Raw genomic sequence first — 17,086 nt, forward strand, 5'->3', positions numbered from 1 at the left:
CACTCCGCCTCGCGCCCATACGAACCTTTCGGCATTGGTGGGGGGGGGGGGATTTCACGTCCTAGAAGTTCAATTCGCGGCGTTGGCAAGAACGGTCTTTTCAGCACAATGTCAGCTTTTGTAACTTTTTGGTAACTTTGCCTTAGCAGGCAAGTATGATGATGGTTGTGAATTGTGTTGCCATGCTTTATAGTGGTTTTAAAAGCTTATGACTTGTGAGCACATCCAAAAAAAAATTTACTTTTAATTTATATAATCTGTTGAACATTCGCGTTCTTCAAAACTCAAGTCAACATCCTCATCTCTTTTGGCAGCCCCGAGAAAGTGGTGAAAATAGGCACATTACAATGGCATGAGCCTATATAACTCTTAATTTTCCAAAATATGGAATAAAAATTGTGCTCATTTTGTTATTAACCTTAAAAGTACAATTCGTTGAGTCAGCCCCAACTGGAATTTAACTCACAATTGTCGGATGTTGAGTCAAGTTCTCTGACTTAAAATGACTTTGCTTAATGTAAATAGAACAAATATGAATTGGATTACAACATTCACAATATTTATATTATTGATTAGCTTTTACATTGCTGCTCCAACCTGGGTCTCCGTTTGGAAGCGGTTGAGGCATATGAATTGGAACGTACACAATTTAATCAAACAACATTAATCAACTGACCCATTCCAAATTCTACTGAGCAGTTGTGGCCTACAAACGTGGCACGCACTAATTGCAAATCTGTCGATAATGAAATTAAACGTAATTCACACCCCTGCTTTTACTACTTTTTTATTTGTGAATTGCATTATTGAAACCCATGAAGTGGTGACAGGAATGTGCCTCTTTCAGAGAATAACAGTGCCGAGATTGCAAATTATTAGTTGAACAAATTAACAGGTGAACAAATTAACAAGTGAACACTTGCCCTTTCTCCTTGTGAATTGTCCACCTACGTTATAGCATGCGCAGGTCTCATTCTTTGATTGCAGAACCATTGGTGGTTGCAGCGGTCACACGAACGAAAATGCATATGACATACAAATTGAAAAGTATACATTAATACACACACGCACACGATTCCAAGCATGTATCAGGACCGTACAAATTGATCTCAATGGCTCGTTGCATACGTACATTCTGACCGCAGCATTGTGAGTACAATTTGAAAGTACATTTAGTAACGTGTGTTTATGTAGGTGCTCGCTTAACAGCACCTACCGGAAAAAAGTGTGTCAAGGCTATACATGGTATCTTTGTCTTTATATTTGTATATACATGTAGAACTCCATTCCATGTCTCTACATATAAATACAACATATATGTATATATATAAATCGTCCATCTGCCTCTTGGCTTTCCAGACTAATAGTATCCAACAGTGTTTGTTTAAGCAAGTGACCTCTGGACTGGTTTTAACCTTCTGGGTCTCATCAGCATAAGTCAGGATCATTAGACGAACGAATGCTGCTGGGTTACTTGGTGTTATAATCGAGAGCACTCCATCTGAACTATAACGCAGTAAATCAAAATTGTATGCAAATCCATGCGTTGTTTTAAAGCGTTATGCGTTTCATTACATTCTGGCCCAATATAAATGCAAGGTATTGCTAATGTTGGTAAAATCATCTATGAGTAGAACTCAGTCAAATTAAACCAAAGCGATAAATATAAATACTCAGAAAGAATGTAAAATGTACTTACATACCACACCCCGAGCTCATTTGTGTGAAAATTATAACGCGCGATTTTTTTCTCGGAAAAATGTGTCTGACGGCCGCAGACATGAAGGATCTGCAACTTGTGTTGTTGAGTGTTGCTGTGCCAGTGTTTGCGCTGCCAGTTGCCACTGTTTCTAAAAGTGTGAGCTTTCTCTCCGTGCTGAACAGATGCTATTTTGACTGAGCAACATTCTTTCCGGAAATGAATCCATGCATAATTAAAACAATCGTAAATATTTCAACGGGCGCCGAGGTATCCATTTTCGCCTCGGGTTGAGGCGCCACGGCGATGTTTCTGCAGTTGTCAGCTGAGCCGCATCGTGTGGCGTGAATGTTGTCAACGGCAGTCTGTGCGCTCTTTACATATTTCATGGAACTCGTCTCTAATAACATGCTGATGATTTTCATTTCCCCTCAGCGTTAGGTTTTCCCGGGTTTGATTACATTTTTAAGGATATTTAGATAAAAAATAAATCGTCATCTGGTAGATCGAGAGGCAAGTGTAAATGGTTGGCGTACGACCCCGGTGATGTCATTGCCATCAGGTCCGCCAGACGTTTCACCAAAGCAAGGGTAGGAGATCATCAGTGATGAGGTTGTTTTCATTGTTGTTGTGCAGAAACTCGTTTTTTTGTAAATAGTAAAGGAAAATGGGCAACATAAATATTCACGCTCGCTTTTTATTGAAATGTATTTTGAAATTACATTTTTTTTGGTTAAAATCATATAAAACAAGGATAACATGTTTGCTACCCAAATATGAAAACACTGCTATGTACAAAAATGCATAATGCTTATTATTCTTTTGGAGGAAAAGCACTATGGTTGAACAATTAAACTAAATGCCAAACACTTGTAGCAACAAATAAGGCTATGTTATTTGGTGGAACTAAAAACAAAACTGAGATGAATCAGCTGATGTTCCATAGATACTGCTCTCTTATATTCACATCTGACATTCAGAGCAGCCTGAGCAGGTCCACTCCAACTTCTGCCAAAGTGTCTCAATCCAATCAGGGATCATGGGCTGCACAACACTGATATGTATTGTTCAGCACAGTAATTTACGTAACTTGAAACGTTTAATGGCTTATCGTGTGGTGTGGCATTGTGTGGTGATGCTCTGTGTGATGTGGGTGCATCTGAGTTAGGTTGAAGCTGGTGCGTGCGGAGAAGCTGATGAGTGGCCTGGGTGGGGAGAAAGAACGCTGGGCAGAGCTGGCAACCGTGCTGCACAACACCTACCAAAACATTGTCGGCGATGTACTCCTAAGCTCTGGGATCGTGGCATATCTGGGGCCGTTCACTCCAGAGTTCAGACAGGTACTGTGCATCTCAGACTGTGCGCACAGTGCCATCATGACATCACTGCATACCTCTCTTAACATATTCCTGCGGAAGGAGCTGGTAGTGACGTTGGGTTGCTCGGTCAATGGTCAGGGTCAACGGTGACGTGGTGAATTCCATAAATATGCCCGAATGTGAGGGCGGGCACAAGCCGGTGTGAGTAGGTTAAACGTTGAGTTTTATAAGGGCACCACGGGGTGACCAGCCCCTCCCCACCCAGCCCCACCCCTTCCACCCCCCACCCAGCCCCACCTTCCCCACCCAGCCCCTCCTTCCCCTCCCCACCCAGCCCCACCCTCCCCAACCAGCCCCACCCCCACCCAGCCTCATCCTCCCCACCCACCCAGCCCCTCCCCACCCTCCCCACCCAGCCCCTCCCCACCCTCCCCTCCCCACCCAGCCCCACTCTCCCCACCCTCTCCTCCCCACCCAGCCCCTCCCTCCCCACCCAGCCCCTCCCCACTTTCCCCTCTCCACCCAGCCCCACCCCTCCCATTTTTGGATGCACGACAGACAGACACAATAATCCCCTGTGGGCTGGTGGAACCAGGTGGTTCCCACCAGTATGATCCATGTACATTGTAAGTCCATTGACCTGCAGTGGAAAGCTGTAGAGAGATCCCATTATATCTGAGAATGACAGTAGAACCTCGGAGATCGAACACACCAGAACTCGAACAAATCGGTGTTCGAACAATATTTCCGAAATAAAATTGCCCCGGAAACCGAACGAAATTCGGAGGTCGAACGGGCAATTGCGACTTGAAAGAACCTGTACGGCTGAGACGCGTATCGCCAGCGTGCATGACGCTTGCCCAGACAAAGGGGACTCCCCTTCCAAACAATAACACCACCACCTCCTCCTCCTCACCACCTTCCACTCAAGCCATCAACTCTCCTTACTACAGGTAAAGTGAAGTTCAATGTTAATTTATTTCATTTATTCAATATATTTATTCATTTATTCCATTTATTTATTGTGTTTCATGTTTTTTGTATGCTTTAATGCATGTAATTACTGTAAACTTCGTGTAAAAATGCTTTATAATGAGAGATTTCTTGTGTCTGGAACCAATTAATGTCATTTACAGTAATTCTTATGGGGAAAATTAATTCGGTGTTCGAACAAATCGGTGTTCGGATGGCCTTCTGGAATGAATTAAGTTTGATCTCTGGGGTACCACTGTATAGCAAAACGTGGCCTGTTAGGTACCTGGGCAGTGACATGACGTAGCGGTCACCCTGTTTGGCCATACTTCACCACACTGGTTAGTGCAGTTTGGTAAAAGGGAGACACAGGACCATTTCAGATATCACTCCTGACTGACATGAGCAACGTCGGGTTTACAGCGCTGTGCGCTAAACATTCCTTCACTGCTTCACCCCAAATGAAAAATAGCCAACATAAAATGATATGAGAGGTTTTATGGCAGCTGCAATTTCTTATCAATATTCGAGGAAAAACCATGCCAATTTTTGCATAAAATTATTAAAAAACCTTAGCACCAGAGCTCTTGATATAATTTCAGAAAAGTTACCAAGCCTGGTCCTTTAATGCACAACTCTAAAGGTTGATTATTGCCAAACCTCGCTTATTATCTTAGCCAAATACTTAAACTGCATCACCCATCACCAAATAGTAAAAAATAAAATAAGACATGGTGTGCTATAACTTTAGTTTTATATATTTCCCTTGAAAATATGTGATGGATAATGAATTTCAATGGCTCTTACATGAGATAAACAACAACGATATGCCCTTGAATACCACTGTTCACTACATCATATATATGAGAGTGGAATTTGCCAGACCCAGTATATTGGCTTGTCTGACATTTCACAGCATGAATGCCATCTGCACTCTTGAGGGCTGACTGCTCCTTGTTTTGTTGTGGCTTGCAAGAGCTCTAAATTGGAATAATTGGTTCTGCTACACTTTAATTGGATTAATTGTATACCTATGCACATGCCCTCCAATACGGTGTACTCCCCCCCCCCCCTAGACTTTTATGGCCGCACTCACGTACGATAAATATGTGCTATATATATATAATTTTCACGTCTTGGCTCCAATGAGCGAATCTTCATTATAAATTAATAGCCCCCCAATGACTGGCTGAGATAGAGCAGGTGGGCACTGTGCGTACGTTTAGTGGCGAAGCAACAAAATACTGACGGCACTTCACAAAGTCACAATCTGGAATTGTGACTTTGTCAAGTGCACCTCCAAGGAGACCACATCCCACCTGTATGTGCGCATCAGCATGCTACGGCGGCGCCGGGGATGCCTCCACAGTCTTGAAGGCACACGAGGGGGATTGAGTGGCTGACAGTGTCAAAGGCCGCAGTGAGTTTGAGGAGAATGAGACGGCAGATAGGTTATATATATATAGATCATATCAGGAGAGATCACTTACGAGATGGTGTCACTGCCGGTCACTCTCATCTGCCAAATACAAAGCTGCCAGGAACAATTGCAAACGTGGGTCTTTAGGACCAGTGATGTATTTTTCAGGATAAGTTGACAGCAACTATTTTGAGGTTTAGATGGACAGCTCCAGAGCAGATGGAGGCTTTTAACAGTGGCAATGATGTGGAGGACCCTAGGAGGTTAGCAAGAAGGGACACGTTTAGTGGGGTTTGGATCAATGATGGAGCAGGACTTTATTAAGGGCACTTTCCTTCATGGAAGGGGGGTACATATATGGGGGTGGCAGTATCAATAATCATCACGAGAACCAAGGATTGTGTGGACGAATGTACCAAATCGAGGTGCAGTTACACGTAAAATGTGCCAAAATATGGTGCAAAGCACTGATTTCATTCTCATAAAATTTTCATACACCTGAGCAAAAGCACAAAATAATAGATTATTACTATGGTGAATATGGGTAACCGTAAAAATTAGAATTCACTGTTATCATGGTTTCCTAATTTTACTTGTTTGTGTGTTATTTTCAGCTTTAAGTATTGGGTGCTAATGCTCGCAGACAATTCATTAACATCCCCATTACAATAGTGTTACATGGTGGTGTGTTGTGATGTAATTGGGTGGCTTTGGGAATTCACCACTTGTTTGCAAATTGGCACATATGTAAGTACACAGTTGTGAGCTTATCCTTCCCCATCATGCAACTGCAAATCCTTGTTTTCCTTCACTTGTGTGGCATGAAATTACACATGGGTATTAGCAACTATTACTGGTAATTTCTAATAAAATATTACAATCCATAAGAGTGTTTTTGGGTTAGATCGCGTATATTTAATGTGTCGTAAACCCTGCCATTACCCGAAATAGCCAAGTAGTAAGGTTTGTCACTTAAACAAAACATTCAAATGCATTACTAGCTCAGCACACCGGTTGTATGATGGAGAGTAAACTCACAACATTTAGAATTCGAGTACCGTGATATTTCGCCGGTAATTACAACCAGCATCATCAGGCGACAGCCACAGTTGTGGGGAAATCCTCTTGTTTCAGTCTTAAATAGAGGGGGGTAATGAATAACATTTTTTACATAATGTAATCGACAAACCCAAAAACTAAACAAGGTGGTGTGGTGAGGCGAATAGTGGTGTGTGTGTGTGAAAAAAAGGTGTGATTGTGAATTTGTTTGGGGGCATGTGGGGCATGCATTGCATTATGGGGGACGGGTGGAGGGCTATGATTATGTAACTTGGTGAGGTGCAATGGATGGGTGCAAACTTGTGTTTGCTGGTCAGGGAGTAAATTTGGAGGTGCCGATAGGAATGGTGGGGATGAAATCTTCTAACACGAATCCAGTTTCACGTAGAAGTGCAAAGGTGTTCTTTAACGGGGGCAGAATGTAACAAGTTTGTGGTCTGATCACATGCAAAGTAAGTCATGGGTTACAGGCTTACATTGCAGTGAGGAAGAACAGCTTGGACAAACGGGACAGTTGACCCAGTAAGAACCAACACATAGTCACCAGCAGTATTACAGTATAGATGAAGATAATTAATAATAATAATAAAAAGTAATTACATAAGTATACGTGAGTTGTGAAGATTTATCTTAACAGTACCAATTGGACATCTGTAAAAAAGAGTTTCAAAGCTCATTGGATTCATCCAGTCTAAATGAAGATTATTCATTCTGATTACTACCTGCACACATTTACAATAAATAACTGTGCCTACAAATGCATGTTTTAGTCTTGTATGTGTTGATTGTTCATTACAATTTGAAGAAAATGTCCTTATGTTTATTAATCCATGAATCAAACCAATAGTTGGTTGAGTCATCAATCAGTTTAACACTCGGCTACGGCAGCTCTACTGGGGTTAGATTGGAAGCTGACGGAGGGATCTGAGGTGTAGCAACAATCAACTAAAATGAGAGAGGAATCAGGGGGCACTGCGACAGTCCACTGAGGGCTATGGTGCCGGCAGTCAGGGCACGAGTGGTGTTTGGTGGAATGGTGTACAGGGGTAGACATTGAGGGTGTATGTATGAATGTTTAACTTCTTTCGCACTCTACGTAGCCAACCGCAATAATCGGAGGTGCGGTGAAAGGACGACAAACACAACACAAAAAGCAGTTCTAAAGAAATTAGTTTCTCCATCTAGATTTAAACGTGCGTAGCTCCAGTGGCTTCCTAATATCGGAAGGGAGAGCATTCCAGACGGCCGCAGAAGCGCATCTGAAAGCGCGTGATGCGGTGACCGCCTTTTTTCGATAGTTAGCAGTCATACGGGTGAGCCCTGGTGCATTTTTGACCGAGGGGGAGGGTGCAGCATGGCAGAAGAAGGCATTGAAAGAGTTTGGGTGTGCGAATCGGGTGAGATGCAGTCGTCGACGTAGGGTGGAGGTGTATCACCTGCATAGAATTATCGATTCTTTGGGGAAGGGGAAGGTCAAGGGGGGAAGCGGTTAAAGCCCCCTACGAGGGAGTCCTTGAAGCAGAGGTCGTATTGGGCAGAATCAGGCGAGTGCAGGGTGAGGGGTGAGGTGCGGGGGAGCTCGGTCCTGCCGCTGCCGCTGCTGCTGCTCTGAAAGGAAGATGCGGGGGCGAGGATGGGGGTTGGGGTGGCGGAGATGATGGAGCGGGTCGTAAAGATGGAGGAGAATTGTGGGCGTCTCGGGTCAGGAAAGTTGAAGTCCTTGTAAGGTGCAGGCAAAGGGGACGCCCTGCAATGTCTTGGTCACCACGCCACTGCTGGTGGAAGAGCCTCCGCTCGAGGGAATTCTTAGGGGGTCTTTGGTCTACTCTTCCACGCTGTTCAGACGTCTTGGAAGAGTTGGAAGTAACCACACTTTACCCTGCAACGAGCGTACACGTTTACGCTGCTGGGTGGATAGAGGTCGAGGGCTTTAAGAAACATGTGCCATCGATTGAACTCTCGTCGTGCCGGGAGATCGAACCGGCACCCCCTCTGGATTGCAAATCCAGAGGGGGTGCCATTATTCAACCGCATCAACTGTGGGTTCGCGGGTTCACGGAGTAGAACAACGGAGAGCGGGGACACCGTCTCTCTGCGGCAGGCCGTTTGTGTGTAGTGGTTTGGAGACTCGCCGAGTGTGATGTAGGGGGTCAGGAACATGACTGTTGACTACTCGGCCGTCGCCTCTCAATCTCGTCATCTTAGTGAGCATGCCCTTCACTTCTAGGGCAAGCCTGGTGACAATGAGTGGTGACGGAGGGCATAATTGAGTGTCCCATGTCCATGCATGTGGGTGTCGAATGTAAAATAGAGGTGGAAGAGTCAGAGATGTGTGTGTGTATGTGTGTCTGTGTGTCTGTATGTGTGTATGTCTATTTATTGAGGAGTGGTCGTGTAGCGGTTAGTGAGCTGCGCTATGAACCCGCCCAGCGACCTGAGTTTCATTCCCGCTCACGGCCAACACCAGTAACGATTATTTGAACCCGTCATGGGCCCTCATCTAGGTTGACTCAGCTTCATTTGAGTATCTTGTGCGATGCGTAAATATCGCCACTCGGGAGACAAAGGCGGCCCGGCATGGTGCTGGCCACCCACCCCCTTGTGTGTCGTCTTGACCTTCATAGGTGCTCGCTAACAACACTTGCCATAAAAGTCTGTTTTTATTTGTCTGTTTATTTATGTATGGTGAACGGGAGTGTCGTGGTAAGTGCAGTGCACAACAAACCCAGCAACCCAAGTCCAATTCCTGCTCACGTCCTACATCGGTTAAGTATATCTCAACTGATTCTGGGCCTCCCCTAAGTTTGCTCAACCTTAATTAGCACCTAATGTGGTGTGTAAACATCAGCATTGGTGAGACAAAGGTGGCCGAGCATGGTGTTGGCCACCCACCCCTTCTTGTGCCATGCCGGACTTGCCCCAACATTCTGTGAAAGGTTATATTGGGGATATTTGTCTTTGTGTGTGTGTTATGTATGTATGGCTCAAGATTTCTGCATCCCATCCAATCCCACTCCCCCCTTCACCTCGCAACACCACACTCCACGCTTAGGGTTCTTGAGCCGTCATTACCGATGGGAAGTAGAGATGGCTTCCTCGGGCTTTCCTGAGCAGTGCTTTTCAGGTGACCCCATCAGCAGATCTGGTTTAACCTCATGTCCATCTGGTGTATCATCATCGCCATCGTCAACCATAATCCACTTTTGGATCAATGCTTTCCCCAAGCCGTTTCCATCCCTCACAGTTTGCGTGATGTAACGGTGCGCTCGGCACCTGCACACGAGTCGTGTACAGCGCGCCATGTCCACGGTGGACGTCCTCTCGGACGCGTCCCTTCCTTTGCCGCCACTCTGCCGCTCTTCTTGACCGTCGGCCGTCTTCCCTTCGAGTGATGCGTCCCGCCCAAGCCCGAGTGTGAATTGTGTTTTTAAACTGCGTACGTTCCCTCGAACATACGTGCCTTTGTTCCATTTCGTTTTTGTTCATGACTATACTTCTGAACCTAATGCCATAGGAGGACACTCATTAAAAACTGTATTTGTAGGAACATTGGTATGTTGCTTTTCATGATTTAATTAAGTTTTCCAAAACCACTCCTTCTCTTTGTTTAATATTCTTGAACTCGGTCCACCTTCAGTAGCCATCCCAGGTACACACACACTCTGCTGTGTTTTCCAGTTGTCTCCCTCCAACAGACACCTCCGTGTATTCAGTGACCCTGTCGTGCGTGATCTTTGTTCTGCCCACGTTTACCCCGAGCCCTAACTTTGCAGCCTGCATCGTAAGCTGTTATAACATTCCCTGCCGTTCACTGCCATTGGAATCAGAATAAAAAACATTTATCAGAATCAAAATATTTACACTGGAGGAATGGGATGAGCTAAAAAAATATTTTTCACAAATGTCCAGTAGTTTAATAAACTAAACTTCTTTTTTGCCAGCGACCTAGCCACAAATGATAGCTCAACGAAGTGGCATATCACGTGGAAATTTATAGCAGTCAAACACTCTAAACGCATGTTTATAAATGTGGAAAAATCCACGCCCCCAGTTGGACCACGGGGAAAACACGCAAACTCCAATTATACAGGGATTGTCAGGGTCGGGATCGAACCCACGAACTCCTGCAAAGCAGGCAAGGTGGTGAACATCTCATCACCGTGGTGAGGTATTCAGTAGTTTCACAGATGCCGAGTAGTTTCACTGATGCCCTCTAGTTTCACAGATGCCCTCTAGTTTCACAGATGTCCCATAGTTTCACAGATGCCAGTATTTTCACAGATGCCCAGTAGTTTCACAGATGTCCCAGTATTTTCACGGATGCCCAGTAGTTTCACAGATACCCAGTAGTTTCAAAGATGCCAGTAGTTTCACAAATGCCAGTAGTTTCACAAATGCCAGTAGTTTCACAGATGCCAGTAGTTTCACAGACACTCAGTAGTTTCACAGACACTCAGTAGTTTCACAGACAGTCAGTAGTTTCACAGATGCCAGTAGTTTCACAGATGTTCCGTAGTTTCACAGATGTCCCGTAGTTTCACAGATACCCAGTAGTTTCAAAGATGCCAGTAGTTTCACAAATGTCGTCCAGCGGATGTTGCGATGACAACGCCGTCGGCAAAAAACACCTGTATCATCCCAACAGGAAATCCTGCGTGAGTGGTACGCCATGTGCAGAGAGAAGAGCATCCCTGTCTCCCACGGTTTCTCACTGGCGGGCACACTGGGTGACCCCGTGCGCATCATGGAGTGGGAGCTGCACGGCCTGCCCAGGGACATGTGAGTTCGTGGCACCAATTAACTTCCTCCGGCGGAAAAAAAAAAAATACGTTGACCCTTAACCTTCTTCACACGTCGCGTTTGCCCAATGCTGCGTCAGGATATAAATTTGCTCTGCCGAAGTGCTGTAAGTGGATGTTTTGGAGGGGAATGGCTGCCTTCAGGATTGCACACAGTTAAAATGCAAGCGCGTTTCAAAATGAACATTTATAAAATATCCCAATATTTATTCTTGCTGTATTTGCCTCCGTGCAGTTTGCCGTTCTCGGTGTGCTCTGTGTGCGATGTCCCTCTGTGTGTTCCCTCGCTGTGTGGTTTATGCCATTTTCACCTGAGGACGAGCGCTTGTGTTGCGTTCGAAACGTCGTGATTTCTTTTATTTTTATTTTATTTCTACATACGTGAAAGAACCAATGAGTATGCTATTGCATGTACCATTAGACTTAAAATAACATTTAGAATTCAGTAGAATACACAGCATGGTAAAGTGTGGTCATTAACCCCCATGATCCACACGAGATGTGGGAAGGCCCTCATCCAGCAGCGGATTATCTTATATGATTTTATATTTATAGAGGGCCTTTGCTCAAGGCACTTAACATAGTAAAAAACCCGGTGTCGTAAAATAATGATTTAGATGGCAGGGGCGTGCAAGGCCTGAGGAATGGGTGACCAAGACTGAGGGGTCACGAAAAGGTCAGGAAGGGACGGGAAGAAGTGGAGGGGCGAGGGGAGGGAAGAGGAAGAGAATGGAAAATGGATAAGAGGTGAGGCTTTAAAATTGACTAAAGGGTTTTATACATATGCCCACAAAATTACTTCAGCTGTTACATTTACATTTTGAAATACTGATATTAGGATGTATATTCTGGGGTTAATTAAAGTTAATTTAAACGATTGTTTCTGTCTATCCAAGGTAGAAAAGCAACCAAATATCCACTTACTTTTTTTTTTATCAACATTCGTTGACGTTTTAGATCCTTCTACGTATGGTCCAGGTTTAGTTTCTGAATAGGGATTTAAAACAAAAAACAATAACATTGCCGTTGGTGCTTTCGTGGTTGTCCGAACGAACAAAATACGTGCAGTCTTCATCTTCTTTCGTATGCCGTATGAACGGAGCAACGTGCCACATTTGTATTCTTAGTTTTTTGTAAGTCATTTCACGGGCATGCGAGGAAGCCATGTCTGATCAAGTGCCTTAACAATTCTTTTCTCTAGATTTTCAGTGGAGAACGCGATCATCGTTACGTCGGCGCAGCGCTGGCCACTGATGATCGACCCACAGGTCCAAGCCAACAAGTGGATCAAGAACATGGAGAGGGCCAGCAAGCTGCACGTGTGCAAGCTCGCCGACTCCGACTATGCCCGCACGCTCAGCAACTGCGTGCAGGTTCGTGGTGGCGATGCGATTTGTGGCCATAATCACGATTTGTAACGTTGGTGGTGCCGGGATGTTGCCGTGACCACGGTTGGTAACGTGGTTGGTGCCGGGCTGTTCCTGTAACCACGATTGGTAACGTTGGTGGTGCCGGGATGTTGCCGTAACCACGATGGGTATCGCGAATGACCGTGGTCCCTAATGCTTAGCACATTGCAGTTAAAGTCCAGAGGTGGTGGATTACATTTCCCGGTGCAGCTTTTGAAACAACGGCGCAAGTTTCTCAAATCCCCACCCACACCGCCTCATTTCACCCAGCAGCGTGGTGAGGTCAAGTGTGAATACTCTCAACTCTTTTAAAATCTCCGGCCAGCATGAAGGAGTTGGCCAAATATCCTCTGCAGGGGCCTCTCTAGTGTCCCTTTCGCCAGGGCTGCACATTCTCCCTTAAAATGTAACATGTATTGGGACCGAGGGCATTGCCTTGAATTGTTATTGATAGACTTTTAAATATAATCAGGGCACTGCTGAATGGCAAAGTAGCAGTGGTACAGTCACTGGTCTTAACCATCACGCGGGACCGTTAGTGTAGCAATGCCACAACATCCCATTGCCCCATTTGTTTCATTTTGGGACAGTTCTTACATTTGTTGAATTGTCGAGTAAGAGTTCTTTACTGTGTAAATATTCCCGCATTTACAATCGAAAAGTAGCCCATTGGGGTGCAGTCGTGAAGCATAACTAAATAACGTCGTTTAACAAGTTGAATATTGCATTATTTGCGGCTGCTTGCGTTGTGGCCGAAACGTCGTGAGAATTGTATTTTATTGTTTTATTTTTTTTATTTTATTATTTCCCTTCTACGTGACTTTACCGAAAGAACCAAGAAGAAGAGGAAAACGTATGTGTATCAAAGTTAAAAGTAGCAAGGATGAGGTCTGTAGCGATTTTCCCCACACAGTTGAGTGAATCGTTGCTATTTAAGGTCTCAATTAAGGGTTGTGAATCAATTACCTTAGTTTTTTGCATTGTGATGAAGATAGCAGCCTCTCGTGGCTGTAGAGGTCATATGAAACATTACATTTGCCATGTACAAATTGAAAAACATTGATTCTCGCATTTGCAAATGTGTGCATGCATTGTGAGCTTCAAAACAATCAATATTAATTGACAATCAATGCGTCATTACTTCCATAAAAAACGAGCTGGTGTAGCTCAAATATCGGCAAAAGTAGGTGGTATCTTCTCTGCAGCAGCAGTGGCTTTCTGTTCTACCCATTGCTGGGCAAGCTCAGTGGCCTGATAGGGCGATAGCTAGAGGATGACTTCAGCAATCTGATTTGCAAAAAGGACATGATTACCATACTCTTTTTGGTTGCCTTGAGTTTTCCCGTACGGCCATGAGGTGTTGGTTTTGTTTATTAGTCAATGAGGAAAACAATTACAGCCTGCCAATTCACGGTTATATAGGTGACAGGATATGAGTCATTTGGTCAAATTTCCACAACTGGACAGTTATTTCTCTGGGCGTTGACCAAAGTGTGCAACCTGTAACAAAGTGGGACATTAATCACCCAAGAACTTGCTATTGTGCGACTCTTTCACCGACCAGATTCCATAAATAGCCACAAATAAATTATCCCTTTTTTGTGTTGTGGTGGTTTGTGCACCGTGGTGAAATACCGTTTGATCAAATCTCAGAGGTCAAACTGGGCAGCATGTGAGGCCATCTATGAATTTAAACCTTGATGACCTCTGGCTCTTAACTTTGACATTGGGTTGGTCCACGGTAACACTGTAAGCCACCACCTCTGATTTGCTCACCCACACTGGATACTTGACCCCTGTAGTATCGGTTATGTGAAAGTCTATTTTTATTTATCAATATGATTATAATAATTAGACAGTGGTGCAGAACTTATATGTGACACATTGCGTTTGGTTTGCCAACTGTTTTAGTCAAACAAAAAAAAAACCTTCAATATCTTGAATGTCGAGCAGTGCTTGTCAAGCTGCAGTTTGCATAAAACTAATTTAAATTCTACGGTTATTAAAAAGGCATTAGAATATTGTCATCATGTCAAAATTCATTATGTATTAAATAAGCGTTTTAATTTATAATTTATTTAAACAATTTTTTTAATAAGTTTATTTCAGCCAGTAGTCACAATCACTTTTATAATACATGCCTCTGATTTTAATTATTTCTGAGTGTTAATTTTGCCCATTAGTAAAAGCCCTGATTCTAAAGCATGGCTCCGTGAGTCGTTCTGTACAATATATTGCCAATTAGAGATAATGAATGGCACCGTTAAATTAAGACTTGTCCATTGTAACTGATAATTAACTTCAATACAATTTCTGAACTGCCGTATAATGAAGGTGCACATCACATTACTGACTTTCTTAAAAAGTCAAGTCAAAGTCAAAGTGTCTCCATTCTCAGACTTTCTACACCAAATCATTTAATTGTCTACGCTACCAATCAATTACTCAAATGGAAGTTTGGTCTTACTAATTAATTGAAGTTGTAATAACAGCTGCGACTATTCAATTAAACCCCAGCAGCATACTGCAGTTTTGTTTACTGAAATAATACTTTGACTGTGCCAAGGGTACCTTAGGCAGAAACGTGTTCTCTTGTGCGTTTGAAGTAACTGGTGTCGTGCAGCTCACCATCACCCCCTCCTGGACACTTGCATATTGACGATAAACTGATCGTAAACTGATCATATTGAATGCATATGTAAATATCGGCCGATTCAAATATTCAGTGAAGGGGAATTAAACATACCTATCTCAAGTGTCCCTCCGCTCCAGCAATGGGGTGATGCTCATGTCCATCGATGGTTCTGAGCCAGTGGTGACAACTCTATCAGGTTCCCTGCTGGTTACGAGGAACCGCGAGCTTATGCTCCGCGATCACACAATCATGTGTCCATTCCTCAAACATTCGTGCGCATTTGAAAATGTTCTATTTATTATGAATTTATAATTGGAGGTCAGCATAACAACGGTCATCCCGTGGCCACGGATTCCGTGAAACTGATCGCGCTGCGGCTCATTTCTCCCCCCAGTTCGGTTACCCCGTGCTCCTGGAGAACGTCCCCGAGGAGCTGGACCCGCTGCTGGACCCCATCCTGCTGCGGCAGACCTTCCGGCAGGGCGGCGTGGAGTGCGTGCGGCTGGGCGACGCCGTGGTGCAGTACAGCGGCGACTTCCGCCTCTACATGACCACGCGCCTGCGCAACCCACACTTCTTGCCGCAGGTTTCCGTCAAGGTGGGATTCCTCTTCGCGTCCTCCTCCTTTCTGGGATTCTACCGCGTGTCGGAAGACCTAACGGAGAATGACTTGACGACGACATTAGAGATTGGGGCCAGAAAGTTGTGGTGCTGCTTGAGCATATTTGGCACAAGACAGAGGAAAGTGGAAACAAATGACGAAATGTGCAGTGGACACGTACAGGGCCAGCTGCCCATGGATCGTGATGATGACCGCACGTAATTCTCTGTGATGTCCGACGTTTCGCTGCACATCCTGGGATATTCCCGAAGTAGCTTCCAGCACACAAACAACATTTCTTGCAACCGCAGTATTCATTGAGTGTTTATTTATTCAGAAATGTATTTCACCTGGAATATCCATCGGATGGAACGCCGCATTTGCAACGTTGTCCAGGGTAGCTTTGCTGACGAAGCACCCACAACACATGGAGCAAAACGTCGGACATCATGCTAAGAAACACTCAGTACAACCCAAAAACACATCGGAGAGCTCAAGAATATTTCTGTGCCTTGTTTCTCCCTCGAAGACTCATTGAGTTAAAAATTACTTTTTTACGAAAGAGAGACTTGATTTGGATATATGGCTCATTCCTGCACAGCACAACCATGACAACCTATGCGGTAATGCATGGTGTGGCCTTTCGTGTCGCTCCACAGTGGTTCCAGCCAGATTGGCCATGGAGCAACTCTCCACAGCAGAGGACTTGGGAATTGGTTAAGTTGTAATTTGATTGGGTACATGAAAGCTTCTACACTGAGATAAGCCACTGGCACGACTAGGAACTTGGCATCCCAAGTAGTTACAACGTGTTTAACGTTTGTAGCAACGTTTCTCCGACTTATGTATCTGTATGTATGTTGAACTTCTTTCGCACTGTATATAGCCCATTGGAGGTGCGGGGGACGGAAAATAAACTAAACACAAAAGGCAGTTCTAAAGAAATTCGTTTTCGATCTAGATGATTTAAAAGTACATAGCTCCAGTGGCTTCCTAATATTGGAAGGAAGAGTGTTCCAGAGGGCCGTAGAAGTGCACCTGAAAGCGCGCGATGCGGTGACGGTCTTTGTTCGATGATTATCAAAAAAACGCTGCGATGATGACCGGAGTTTGCATGATGGTTTATGCTCCTTGACGAGAAACATTTTTTATACAACGTATCACTAAAGAGTA

General features: G+C 44.4%; 1 protein-coding gene across 10 annotated transcripts in view; it reads left to right on the top strand.

Annotated features, from left to right (window-relative positions):
• Positions 1–17,086, top strand: part of LOC144934736 (dynein axonemal heavy chain 3-like) — an 864,594-nt gene that overhangs the window by 789,097 nt on the left and 58,411 nt on the right. For all 10 annotated transcript variants that reach the window (XM_078860821.1, XM_078860816.1, XM_078860817.1 and 7 more), the window contains 4 exons: positions 2,868–3,039; positions 11,115–11,248; positions 12,470–12,641; positions 15,707–15,910. In XM_078860821.1, coding sequence (XP_078716947.1) covers positions 2,868–3,039; positions 11,115–11,248; positions 12,470–12,641; positions 15,707–15,910 — 682 coding nt within the window. The remainder of the gene's footprint in view (positions 1–2,867; positions 3,040–11,114; positions 11,249–12,469; positions 12,642–15,706; positions 15,911–17,086) is intronic.

The sequence above is a fragment of the Lampetra fluviatilis genome, chromosome 11 (genome assembly GCF_964198595.1).
Source record: "Lampetra fluviatilis chromosome 11, kcLamFluv1.1, whole genome shotgun sequence".
Classification (NCBI taxonomy): Eukaryota; Metazoa; Chordata; class Hyperoartia; order Petromyzontiformes; family Petromyzontidae; genus Lampetra; species Lampetra fluviatilis.